At 33.8% G+C, this 13,865-nt stretch overlaps 2 protein-coding genes across 2 annotated transcripts; both read right to left on the reverse strand.

The window, feature by feature from the left end:
- Window positions 1–4,503: 4,503 nt before the first annotated feature.
- Window positions 4,504–5,979, reverse strand: LOC117117804. Its single transcript, XM_033262271.1, has 2 exons — window positions 5,420–5,979; window positions 4,504–5,291 (listed from the first exon to the last, which is right to left on the reverse strand). The coding sequence occupies exons 1-2, from the start codon at window positions 5,897–5,899 to the stop codon at window positions 5,079–5,081; spliced, it is 693 nt and encodes a 230-aa protein (XP_033118162.1). The 5' UTR covers window positions 5,900–5,979; the 3' UTR covers window positions 4,504–5,078.
- Window positions 5,980–6,683: 704 nt separating this feature from the next.
- LOC117117819 (BTB/POZ domain-containing protein KCTD6-like) lies at window positions 6,684–7,910 on the reverse strand. The gene has a single exon (XM_033262286.1). The coding sequence runs from the start codon at window positions 7,842–7,844 to the stop codon at window positions 7,152–7,154; it is 693 nt and encodes a 230-aa protein (XP_033118177.1). The 5' UTR covers window positions 7,845–7,910; the 3' UTR covers window positions 6,684–7,151.
- Between the last annotated feature and the right edge of the window lie 5,955 nt (window positions 7,911–13,865).

The following is a 13,865-nucleotide window of genomic DNA, read 5'->3' on the forward strand; positions in this document are numbered from 1 at the left end:
ATGCCTGTCAGTCTCAAACAGTAAAAAAGTATGATTGATTTGAAATTTGAATGGCCAAATCAGGTATGTAAAATTCACAGGCCCAAAATAATAAACAGTCCAATAAGACTGTGAAATACATCACTTCAGGACATCAATCACGATAGTTTGGCAAATACTGTTAAATATCGGTTAGTTGTTGGTGACTTTTAATGAGTAGTATGACACAGTTCCTTTTAGTTTACTGCAAACTTTTATTTTCACAAACTGTACGTTGGTTACAATGAGCTAAACTCCAGGTTTCAGATGTTAGAGAACCCTTTTAGAGTGGAGTCAGCTCGGCTCTGTACTTTCTTGAATCTAACTACGGACTACTGACTACTTTTATTATATCCCTGACTAACTCACGACCAGTAACGATGTTTACGGTGTTTTTCATTAATACACTTTGAAGGTTATATGTTTATTATCATAACCGCCGTAAACAACGTTACTGGTCATCGTCTTTCCCACGTTTTCATCAAGTTCGCGAGGGATATAATAAAAGTTATAACATTAAAAAAAAAGGAAAAGTGAAGAAAAATCTGTTGTTGTTATTAAGAAAGTAAAAGTAGTAATCCCTGCCGTCACCAAAAAAAAAAATCGTGTTACAACATTTAAGTCTAATCGGATAAATATAAGCCAGAATCAAGAAAATTGTAAATTAAACTAAATTAGACTAAAGATTATAGAATAGTATTGGCCTATGATAAGTGAATAATTATTGATGAGTTTAAAACTGTACCGTATGGATATTTTTAGTAATACTATGGAGGAATATATATTTCCTCAATGGTAATACTATGTAAAAGTTTTGCTTTAATATTGAAAGTGATTTTATCTCTGTTGATAAAATATTGTACTGGACGATTATTAAAAATTGTAAACTAAAAAATTGATTGTATATATATTGTAAATTATAATAATTAGACCTGCTTTTGTATGTATTTTAAATTATTGTAATTATTTTTGAATTATAAGAGAAATATTTTATTTTTGTAATGTCTAAATATATTGTATATTTCGTAAATATATGTTATTACTTTTTTAAACATACGAGACATATTTTATTTTTGTATATATTATAATTATATAACAGATTGAGGAAATAAATTGAAGCTTTGCTCATCGATGAAACATGATATAAATCGTTCTCATCACTTGAAATTACTTTGTTTAGCGAACGTGAAACATATACACATAATACTTTTCATAAAACTTATTTTTTGACACGAGATTTTTTTCTTTACATAAAATTTATTTTTTTGACACGAATTTTATTTTCCCGTTACATAAAATTAATTTACTTTACACGATTTTTTTTGTTTAGCACATTTTGATTTTTTTTAATGTACATGATTTTACGTAGTTCTTTTACATAGAATTATTTGCTTTACACGATTTTCATTTCCTTTACATAAAATTGATTTACTTTACATAAAATTTAGATTGACATGAATTTTATTTCCTTTAAATAAAATTAATTTACTTTACACGAATATTTTTTTACGTTTTTTTTTAAAATACATTTTTATTTTATTTTTTATGTACGTGATTTTACGTTGTTTTTTCTACCTAAAATATATTTGCTTTACACGATTTTCATTTCCGTTACATAAAATTTATTTACTTTACATAATTCTTGACATGAATTTTATTTATCTTTATATACAATTTATTTTCTTGACATAAATTTAATTTTCCTTACATAAAATTAATTCAATTTACATATACTTTCAATTTACTTGTTTTCAACATTCAGAAGTTTCAAATCATATTTTTTTTAACGAATTGCCTGTAAGTGTTATACACTGTATTTGAATCTATTTTTTGGTTTTAACTTTTATTCGATGTATTTTATCAAACTTAAATGTGTTCTGCGGTTTAGATTAATCATCATATTTGTGAATTAGTTTTCAAAATTGTATTAATAATTATACCATTTCTAAATATCAGAGAAACATTTTATTTTATTTTTTTAAATTTTTTTTAAAGGATTGTATTATAGTATATTTTATGTTTAGTTCCACTGTGTCTTACTGTCTTGCGTTTGATAACTGCTTAAACCGTTTATTTCACATTTTGGAGGAATTAATGTGATATTTATTAATTAAGTGATTAAAATTTAAGTAAAAGTTAATATTTTACAGTTTTACAACGCCCTATTTTCGCATTTCAAATGAATTCATTCTTTAAAAGTGTTTACACGGTTTTTTTTTTTAATTATTCTCTTATTTAAATATATTACATAGACCTAATTGAATCTATCATTTTTAAAAGTTTTTCATTTCTGATTTTTAACGGCGAAGTTGTATATTTATATAATGGGTATAAATCGTATATTTATATCTTCCTTAAATTATTTTGCTTTATTTATTTTATTTTAATTGTTAATTCATATTATATCACTGTGTTTTGTACTTTTACAGTTTATTTAAAGTATTTTGGGAGTACTGTAACTGTTTCGTAGTTCTTTTAACGTTTCGTATATTTTAAATTTCTTCAAATACTTTTATTTAATCTTACAGTACTTTTTCTATTTTCTGTGTTAAGTACTTCTGACTTTATCATTTTTTTTTTCGTCTCTGAATTTTTAACAGGTGAACTAATTAAAAAAATTCTTGTTTAATATAATTGTTATTTTTTTATTCTTAGAGTGATTTTAAATTCATGTTTTACATGTTTTAAAATTTGACTATGTTTTGTTCATTGAATTTTAATTTTACATGGCTTGTGTTCCTTCTATTTTCTATTGAAGTAATGTACGTAATTTTATTTATGTTATAAGTACGTATTTATAAGTTAATTAGATAGGGTAAATTAATTTTTATGCCGATAGCATTTTGAATAATAAAAGTATGTTTCTTCAAAGTATTTTTTAACCTTTAGTTATTTTTTCTAATTATTATGTTGTTTTTGTTTTATTCCTTCAGTTTTGATTGTATCCGAGGATATTATAGACCATACTATATATTTTAAAATGTAATATTAGGTATAAGGAATATATTTCATTTTTGTTTGCAGTACAGTAAGTCGCTTTTTGACTCATCATAGTCACCATCATTGTCGTCACCTTCGACAACATCATCACCATCGCCATGGATGTCAATAATGTATAATCATAACAAGGCACTTAAACAAAAGGACGCACATCTCCGCTCGCAAACATAGCACGTGCGTAGAGTCTTTCATCCTTACTGTGGCATTGACATAGAGATATAACGGCATAGACAATCCGATATTAGTTGCGAGTACAGCCGTTAATTATAATTCAATGCGTGCCATACGTTTCATGTTAGTTACTATTTTTTATCAATTTTGGGTACTTCTCTATGTGTGTTGCATCGGATTTCGTTTGACCACCAGCTTGTCAAGTGCTTCTATAAACTGCAATTTAATTCGTGAAAATTGACCATGAAAATGAAAAGTTAGCAATTCAAAACTTATGATTTTTATAAAATTTAATGTTCTTGACATTGTTGGACTAAGGTGTACAAAACGATTAAGAAAATTTATTAATTTTTTTAAGAAGTGGTTCTTATGAACCACCAGACACCACCTCATCGGTAAAATTATTGCTACAATAACGAATATAATTTCAGTCTAATGTTAATGCAACGCTTAATTAGGCATTTGTAACCATCGCACGACGCGCGATATAATGGTTACTGGTAACGGGTGGATAATTTGTCACACGCTGATGGATAATTATGGTTTGGTTGCTATGGTTTCTGCGGAGATCAGCGTGAAGGGTCGTGCGGCGCATAGAATGTCAATGCCAGAGTTATAATTATGATTTGATGTCCCGAGATGTGCGTCTTTTAGTTGAATTGCCTTGACCATAGTTACTATCAACACCCTTTGTAGCATAAGTCACCTCCACCATCATCCTCACTTTGATATGATTACTATCATTTCTATCACCATTACCATAGTCACTAACATAAACACCCATCACAGTCTTCGCCATCATCGCCAACAACAGCATCATCATCATTACCACTCCATACTTTGCATACTCCTTATTCATATATTTTAGTTTATCATCATCAGCAGCATCATCATTCTCATCACCAACGTCACCATGGTCGTCTTCACCATTGTATCCATTTTAAATTCGGATTCTACCCCCTCTGAAACTACCAGGATTTTCGGATCGTAGTATATACAGTATATAGCTTATTATCAGTTTTCTTTTTTGTTGTTTTTTTTTATTACTCCACTAGCATGCAGCATACAATATAAATTCACTTTATCACTCAAATGAAAAGATTACTCTAAAAACATACACTTAAATAACACACAAAGCATAAATTATATTTCATAAAGAAATTTTAATTTTTACAAACATAAATTTCAAACACATTCAATCAAGTTTTTTTACATTAAACAATTTTTTACAAACATTCACAATCAGTTTTATTTATTTATTTATTTTTACTTACTTATATGTTTAAAATATTAAACATAGAAAATTGAAACTCTGATAAAAATGTAATACATACGAGAAAAAAATAGCTTTCCATAGCATTAAGTTAAGATCGTTGCAATTCCATTTACTTAACTTTTCATGACATTCAACATTTTATTATATAGATTTTCGTCTTTTGTAATTTGATTTATTAGAATTGTAAAGGTTAACTTGTTTGATTCGTCTCGTAACCAAAACCAATGATTGTACATAATGTCAAAATCTAAATAACCATTATTATTCAATACCTCATTAAAATATTTTTCCAGCTGCTTCTTCTCCGTCATCATAAGACAGACATCATGGTCTATTTGACTAGGCCAATCAAATTGACAACCATAGCAGTCTCTTTTTATACATTTTTGGACACAAACATATATATACTGAGTAAAATTTAGTCGGAAGCAGGTCGGTAGTAAATGTGTCGAAAGAAGCTCTCAATTTATTTTCAGCTAGTTTATATACAGTTCTTATGAATACTTTTAATGATCATTAAAACAATCATTTTCTTCTTCGGGTTAAATTCCATTACCATTTTCATCTGACTCTGAACCGTTCATCTATATCGTAAAGTTCACCATCATAGTTCCTATCGGTATTGTATACACCATTTGACGCCTGACAAAGAAACATCCTGGAGAAAGTGTTGTCTGTATACACATAATTCACATATATCAGCCTTGACAAAATGTTTGTATAGATAAAAAGTTGCTATTAGGCATAACATTAACCCAAAAGAAACGTTTATTAGAGGAATCTCTGCTATCGGTTTGTGTTGAGTATACGATTGATCGAAATTGTTCTGAAAAAAGGAAAATAAGTATAATGTAGTAAAACAAATTGAACTTTTAAGTTAATAATTGAAAATTATATATAGACACTAATTAAATGCTTTTATCAATGATTGCAAACACAAAAAAAGTGACTTACACAACCTCCTTTGATATTAATCCATTCCAAAAATTCCGTCTTCACGTATTTGTCTACACTCTGTATTACTTGATCAATCAAATCAGATTTATTTCTATCTTTACATAACACAGCTAACCTCGCTCCAAACACAAAAACCATCATCATACGGCCCCAGTTTATGACATTATCGTTGAACATTTCTGTTAAAATGTCTTTGAAAAACGTCTCGATATTCTCATTTGAATCAAGCAATACGTCTCTACATAATTTATAAAGATGTTCATTGTGCAATTTATACATCTTTTCGCAATATTTGAAAAACTTATTGTTCATATTCTCTGTATATTTTATGTCATTGCCTAGTTTATATGCCACAAAGGCTGAATTTATTTCTCGTGCAATTCGTTCAGATTCCATGCTCATGTTTCTTACTTCTTCATTTTCAAAATTCAAAATACTGCTTCCTTGTTCTTCAAAGTTATTGCCAAACAAATCCATCTAATTGAAATACTATCTTGAAGTTCAATACTAGCTTGTAGTTTAGAGAATTGTAACAACGTACAGGTTTTTTTTAAATTTTTTTAATGATGTTTCAACCTATGTTTTCACTATAAGCTATAAGCACTAAATTGTATAGAAAGATTAAGTGACGTCAGTAGCATCGCCTCTTATTTATTTTTATTTATTTTCTACGTTTTTTATATATTTCTTATATTTATCTTGGTTTTTTATTTAACTGAATAAAAATTGAATACAAGACGTCATAACCCTATGTTAACCCGGGCTATTCAAACTATCAAGTCCCCGCATTGTCACATGTATCCCTATGTCACAAACAATTAATCCTATTAAAAACATCGCTTATCCTATTGTTTATTCCAAATAAATTCAAATTGTTTGATTTAATTCCTTTTAGCACCTTTAATGCTGCCCCATTGTTTTCAGTTTCGAAGATAATCCAACACACCTGGCACTGCATCATGTCATAAACAACTCAAATATATATTTTCTTTATTTATCTAATATTATTATTTAAATTATTTTAATTAAGTATACTAGTCTTTTGTTCTTTATTGTAAAGGATTAAATGACGTCAGTAGCGTCCCTCTTATCCATTGTTCTAAAATAAAAGAGATTAAATGATGTCAATAGCATCCCTTACCTACATTTTGTTTTCAATTTCAAAAGATAATCCAACACACCTGGCACTGCATCATGACGTAAACAATTAAGTATACTAGTCTTTTGTTCTTTAGTGAATAGGATTAAATGACGTCATAGCATCACCCTTCCCTGAGCGCCCTCTAGAGTGGGTTATACCGTCATACCTTACTACTTACAGATACTCAAGTTGACCATTAAAACTGTCAAACCAATTTAAGGCATTTATCAGGTGAAGGGTATCGATTCCAATGGTTATGCAAGTTAATACCATTGAACCTTAATACTACATTACAATACCCGTAGTGCTGATAAGATGCCCAAGTGTGCTGAGCACAGAAAGTATATTTCGGTGGACCGATTTTGGCCTACGTACTAGACTACTTTTGGCCGGTAATAATGAGGCCAAAATCGGTCCGCCGGACGATTGACCCCGGACTAAATTTTTCCTGACGGGCATACATATTTTTATTTGATTACACAGCATTTTCGCGATGATCAATGTGGGCGCATTCATATACTTAACCTTTAAAAAGGGCAGAAAACTATAGCCAGTAAAAATATCACTTAAAAACAGAATATTAAATAGTTAGTCGTCGGCAACCTCTTTTCGTGAAAATGTCCAATTCCCTTGTGAAGGTTCGTGTGAGGACGTAGATATCAACGTAAAGCCAAACTTGGCTATGCCTTCGAACAACCTCACTCGACTTAGATCTGGGCCTGGATATTGTATACATTTTTTAGTTCTATTCCACGCTCTTAATACATATCCAGTGCATTCACTCCTGGCAATCTTATCAACAGGCTGCGAATAATTTGGATATTCTTCACGTGTGGATTCACACATAAAATAATTAATATCAGTTGTTAAGATTTGATGGATTATTTTTGGTTTACCATAAATCCGCCATGTGTATTTACTATCTCCATGATATTCTACCTCAACAAATTCGTAGGTAGGCCTACCAGGCCGTCGAATACGTTTTTCGTCGATAAGTTGAATGAGTTCTTGTAATTGGTAGTAGTCTGCCTCAGCCGATAGAATATCCCACTCTTTGAAACCGTCGGGAAGAATAAGCTTTGATCGGCGGAGGAAATTCAGAATGTGTCGAAATGTTGGACCGTCTCCGTCAATGATATAGCGATGGCAATCATCAACGGCAGATGGCAAACGACCGCTGAACATTGACCCTAGCATTGAATCCGGATAACGTGTTAACGTTGAGCGACTTGTTGTATAGATGCTTCCCCCGACATTCAAGTTTAATATTTCGTCAGCCATATCAGAGAAATCCACATTAATACTGTAGTTGTAGAGTAGGGAAAACAGGATTAGGTCTTAGCTAAAGTGGCCTAGACAAAGAATGGCCTGCCTATACGTTACGCTCCTAAGTTAACCAGTGATGCGAATCACATTACTGTATACTAGGGCTGATGGGAAATTATGCTAGATTTATGCCAGAAAAAGCTGTGGTCGTGAAACATAAGGCAGTATAAGGTAGTCTCTTTTTCCTCGGTCTCAGTCGGCTGATGCATATTTGTAAACTCATTCTGTCACAATACACTGAGTTCGATCATGAATATTTATAATCAACTGAACTGTAAATTTTCTATCTCGGCAAGTGCGGTGTACGCAGCAAAAGTCCATGTTAAAATCAAAATGTAATTGCAAAATTCATGTCTAATCAGGGAGTTGTTATACTATAACAATTCCCTGGTCTAATTTACCAAAACGTAGGCGAAAATTTCTCAAAATGTAGATCTAGTTTCCCATAATTAAGTTCTAATTTTTCAAAACGTAGTTCAAATTTTCCAAAATGTAGTTCTAATTTCTTTATAAATGTAATTCAAATTCAAAACGTAGATCTGACTTGATCAAACGCCCTCTCCAAATTCTATTCCAAAACGTAAATCAAAACCAGCCAAACATGACTCAGTGGTTTGAAATACATTTTACAACAACAAAAGACATGCGAAATGTAAATCAAAAGTAGTCAGCCAAGCGTGACGTGGGCCTGTTCCATTAATGATGGGGATCATTTTTCGCTGCAGTCCAATGCCGTGAACAAAACTACGGAGCCCCTAAAGGGACATGGTTAGAAAAAATATTTAATTATTTCGAGGGAACGAAATAATATTTCGAGGGAGCGAAATAATATTTCGAGGGAACGAAATAATATTTCGAGGGAACGAAATAATATTTCGAGGGAACGAAATAATATTTCGAGAGAACGAAATAATATTTCGAGGGAACGAAATAATATTTCGAGGGAACGAAATAATATTTCGAGGGAACGAAATAATATTTCGAGGGAACGAAATAATATTTCGAGGGAACGAAATATTATTTCGAGGGAACGAAATAATATTTCGAGGGAACGAAATAATATTTCGAGGGAACGAAATATTATTTCGAGGGAACGAAATAATATTTCGAGGGAACGAAATAATATTTCGAGGCTAGGCTTATGTGGGCTGGGATTTGCAACAAGGTCTTGGACTAGGTCTCTATACTATAGTAGGAGGTCTGGTCCTAGTCTATGCCTATAATATAGTAAAATTCTGTATAAGTAGTCATATGATTACAGGTTTACATTGTACTAAGGTCGATATTAACGATCGCATTTATTTTTCATTGAAAATTTAAAAAAAAAACTTTCAAAAAAATAAATTTAACTTAAGGATTTTAAAATATTCAAACCTGTACGTTTAAAAAAAAAGAAAGTGGTGTTGAATTAGGTCTCGGAATTAGAGGATGCACATATTGACGCTAGACTGTATTTTCCTTAAGGTTTGTGACCTCACGCATAATTTTTTAAAAAATGCCCAATCTCAAGCAAATCCAGAAGAAATCTCAAGCAAGCCAGTTTGAGACCTTGACAGGTCTGCATGCATCACTGTTGCATGTGTTATTGGTATTAGTGAAAAGATTACACAGTAATTAACAAAATAAAAATTTAATGTATTTCTAAAATCATCTAATGGCTTTTGCTTCGACTATAATTTTACCCAGTACTGTAATGCTGTTTAAGGATTTTTGATTGCTCGGACAGAGTTTGAGGCAAATGTCAATGAAATTTGATGATTAATATTTCCCCCAAGTTTTTGAATATCCAAAAATCTATATCTCCTTAAGCGCTTTTTATCTCATTAACCAATTAACCAAGCTTTTCGTCTTATGTATTATGTTCGTTGCATAATACTCGTTATATATATATAATAATCGTTTCTCCTCTGCAGCAGAGTACGTTTTAATATCGCAATCCACTGCCACAAAAAGTTTTATGCAGTCCCAAGTGCGAAGCGGCCCTCCCCCTCCCAACCCCTGCGTGTAACGAAAAAATCCTATTTTGGGCGAATTCGTCAGAGTGCCGTGGTATTCAATGTACGCTCAGCAGACCAACTCCGGCTCGCCAAAAAATCGATCCGGCCCGCTACTTGCTCAAAAATAAATTATTTCCCTGGTCAATTTTCAGTTAGGCCTATTGTTGCAAAAGGATTTGCTAAAGAAGTGGGAATGACATTCACATGAGCAAAATGCGTTACTTAATCTCAATTTACAGCAAAACGTTAGAATTAATGGAATAATAAACCCAAGCGTTTTTTAAGTGAATAGGAATGTCAGCTAGTCTGACGGTGTTAACAAGTGTCAGATTTTTTTGAGTAGTTAACTATGTGGCGTTGACTATTAATTGTAATAGGGGGACGACTGATGGGAAATAGATAATTATATGAACAGGCTCGGGGTACATGAACCCATCGGGAAATTCTGGACTCTTTGACTTTGAAAAAGTCTAAGAAGGCCCTTTCCATGCATATGATATGTTATTTTAAAAGCTTGCTTACCTCAGCCCCAAACTTGGTGGGGCAGGTCCGGACCTTTTGGTGCTCGGGATATTCCCTAATGGTGGAGTAGAACTAGGGGTGCAAGTTTGTTTAGAGTCCACCTTTTCTCTATTTGATATTCCACTGGATAACACCCTCATTAAAAAAAAAAAAAACAAGGTCTATCACGGTTGATGTAAAGTATCAGAGGTAATTTTTAGCCAGGCTTAGGCCATGCTGTAATAGGTTTATATAGACTTGTAAGCCTATAAAAGGGAATGGGTGACTAGGCTGCCATTGAAAAAAAAAATATATCGGCCCACCGCTGGTCTCAACAAATGGGAACTGGCCACCACAATAAAAAGGTTGAATGAAACCCCAAAGAAACGACGCGTCGAGGAGGTCGTACGAGTACGAGCACATTAGCGTAGGCACGTAAACAACGAAAGGAAAAGAATAGGGTTTTTATATTCTTGTACGACTACCATATCATAGGTTTACACCAGTACAATTTCCTGCCATCTAGAGGTGCCATAATCATACATTTTCCTCCCTCAGTCCAAATCATGGTAGGGTTTGGTGGCTTATACCCTCCATCTGTGAAAGTCCCTCCCTTTTCCCACTCCCTCTTTCGAATTGGATCTGCTACTAGACTGCAATTGTTTAATATTACGTGCCACTGCATATAGGCCCGGCCCTCTTGAAATAATTACGAAGGTTGCGATTATCCTTAGTACGGTACCGTATTTATTACTAGCCAGGCATTTTCTGAACGTTAAATCAGTATATCTATTTGTATTTTCATTCTTTAATTAAGCTGAAAATTCGGTTCCTGAAAATTTAAAACGTAGTTTTCAGGAATTCTCATACTCCCCAGGGGAAATTGACGGCTCGTACCCCCTCTCCACCCCTATAGTCATGATCCAGGCCTCGGTTGACGCTTTGTAAAGGGGCCGGTTCTTACTTAGATACACCACTGGTTTAGTAAGTAACTTGTCTGAGAATGAATAAACATATTTTTGGTGCAATATGGTCATAGCGCTATGACTAGTGAGCCCTCATTTATTCTTCTGCTTTTTTCAGATATGAATCTTCTTCATCCACAAGCCACGATTGGTTGATCTATGCTGCACAAGTCTCATCAAATCCGTACGAGACACGACACACAATCATGTTCATCCTGATACCAACTGTTGACGTAGGCTCGACACCTAATGGCACGCTTATCATCATCATCATCATCATCATCATCATCATCATCATCATCATCATCATCATCATCATCATCATCATCATCATCATCATCATCATCATCCCGTTTGTTCCCTCATGGGGTTGGGTTGTCTCATTGTCGTCCTCCATCCGGTGCAATTCATTACCGCTTCTACGTCTAAATCTTCCATCTTGTCTGATACAGTCCATCCATCTGGGTCTCCCTCTTGGTCTGCTCTCAATTTCCACTCTTTCTGCTGCCCATCTTATATCATATCAACCTCTTCCCGTCTCATTACATGTCCGTATACCATCCCAATCTACACTCTTGTATTTTATCTCCCAGACGTGTCACTGTTGTTTCCTTCCGAATGTCCTCATTTTTCATTCGGTCCTCCAGTGAATCTTCTTTATCCACAAGCCCGACACGAAAGTATCATCAAATGCATATTATACGAGATACGATATAAACAAAATCATGTTTATCCTGATACCTAATGTTGACGTTGACTCGAGGCCTATAATAGCACGCGTATCTTTCGAAGAATTTTAATTTAAGGCTAGCCTGAAGAGTAACTGATTAATCACTCATTCGAATGTTATTTATGTTGAATCTAAGTGATGTATGCTAAACTACTCGCTCATCAGTACATATTATAATGTTACACAGAGGAGGAAGCTTTGCCTACGATAAACAGTGTATACTGATAACAAAAACTTTTCCTTGTCGTCTTAACCATGTCGTTTTTTTATACAGTTTATTCTTCATTTCCAGCAACCAATTTTGTGTTACATTGAACACAAAAAAGATTGACTTGAACTTGAACTGAGGAAGGACCACACCAGACAAGTGGTGGTAGCGCCGGTGAGGGGGTTGGGGGAGAGTTACAACGTGAGACAAGCTATGGACCTCCTGTCGTATTTGAGGGCAACTTACTAAAAACACAATTTTAACGTCCTAAACCACTGTTTAAAAAAAAAATAAATAAATAAAAAATAGTGTCGAGCAAATGCAGTAATTGTCACGTTACCAGACTAGGGGAAGTCCCGTTGCGATTACATCATCGCGCAAAGTATACAATTGCAACAATCAGCTTTCATCCTTCGCCGTATTGTTTCCAATTTAGTTCTGCTGGCGTGTGGTGGCGCTACCGGGTGGTTAATTAGTAGCCATTAGTGGATAGTATGTTAGATTGCATATAGTTTGTGGGGTGTAAGATATGGCTCCAGTGGCGGATCTAGGATTTAGTAATGGGGGTGGATGCGAGGTGCGAAGCACGAGCGGGTTGTTGGGGTGGTTTTAGGGAATTCCTTTCATTTTGAGTTCTTCTTTGGAGTTAGTAGACGGCTAGCGCTCTTAGATGACATCTGAAAAGAAGTTAAGCTTAAAATAGAAAGTGTATGTTTTCCCTACTCAGCACGTAACATGTATATACACGAGAAGCACACACACAAGACAAGTTTTTTTTTTTTTACGGTAACCGAATGGATGGGGGTGGAGGGGGGGGGATGCTAGCTAGGGGCGGCTAGCCACCCTATTCCCTCTAGATCCGCCACTGGGCTCTAGCGATTCCGTTGGAGGACAATAACATTATAGACGGCCCGGTGAAGATATTGGCCTATTGAACTCCACAAAGTGGCACTGTTCCTCTAAATCCAAGCAGCAAGCCAGATCAGTTTCTCTTAATTACTGTATTGCATTGTACAGATGAAGGTGCATTAGTTATGATAAGATTTGAAATCTATGCCGCTTGCACTTATGGTCGTTTTCACCAAGAGGTACACTACTCTTGTAAAAAACCTACCTCCTTTTTTGCTTTTATATTGATAATGACAATTTAAGCGAATGATGTTTGAATTACGCTATAGACCCACTCTTTCTTAGCTTAGATCTCGAGCGCCTTTAATCATTGTGCGTGGCAAATTCCATTAAAAATACAACGATAAACTAAGTGCGTCCATAAGGCGGTAATTTAATATCAATTTTGACTTAGCTAGCCGTGCATTTATCAAATACGCCCACAGCTTATATAGTTCAAATTAATACCATCATCATTTTTATTATATAAGAAAGGCTAATTCTGAATCTGATGGAAGGAAGCATGACAACGTGAAAAAAAAATCGGATATTCTATGACCCCTCCTTACTGTTCCACGCAATCCTATGGAGAACGCAACACCATAACGTTCACGTATTTAGAGAGGTGCGTGGGTGCCACGCCCCTCCAAAAATTACTCGCCCCCCCCCCCCCCCACAAAAAAAAAT

The sequence above is a fragment of the Anneissia japonica genome, unplaced genomic scaffold (genome assembly GCF_011630105.1).
Source record: "Anneissia japonica isolate Jap-2015-1 unplaced genomic scaffold, ASM1163010v1 scaffold6406_len342834_cov151, whole genome shotgun sequence".
Taxonomy (NCBI): Eukaryota; Metazoa; Echinodermata; class Crinoidea; order Comatulida; family Comatulidae; genus Anneissia; species Anneissia japonica.

Excerpts from the sequence above, each read along its gene's own strand:
- LOC117117804 (XM_033262271.1), bottom strand. The coding sequence starts at position 5,899 with ATGGATTTGTTTGGCAATAACTTTGAAGAACAAGGAAGCAGTATTTTG. Across the intron at positions 5,292-5,419 it reads TTAATATCAAAGGAGGTTGT|AACAATTTCGATCAATCGTA; the intron begins GTAAGTCACTTT and ends TCCTTTTTTCAG.
- LOC117117819 (XM_033262286.1), bottom strand. The coding sequence starts at position 7,844 with ATGGCTGACGAAATATTAAACTTGAATGTCGGGGGAAGCATCTATACA.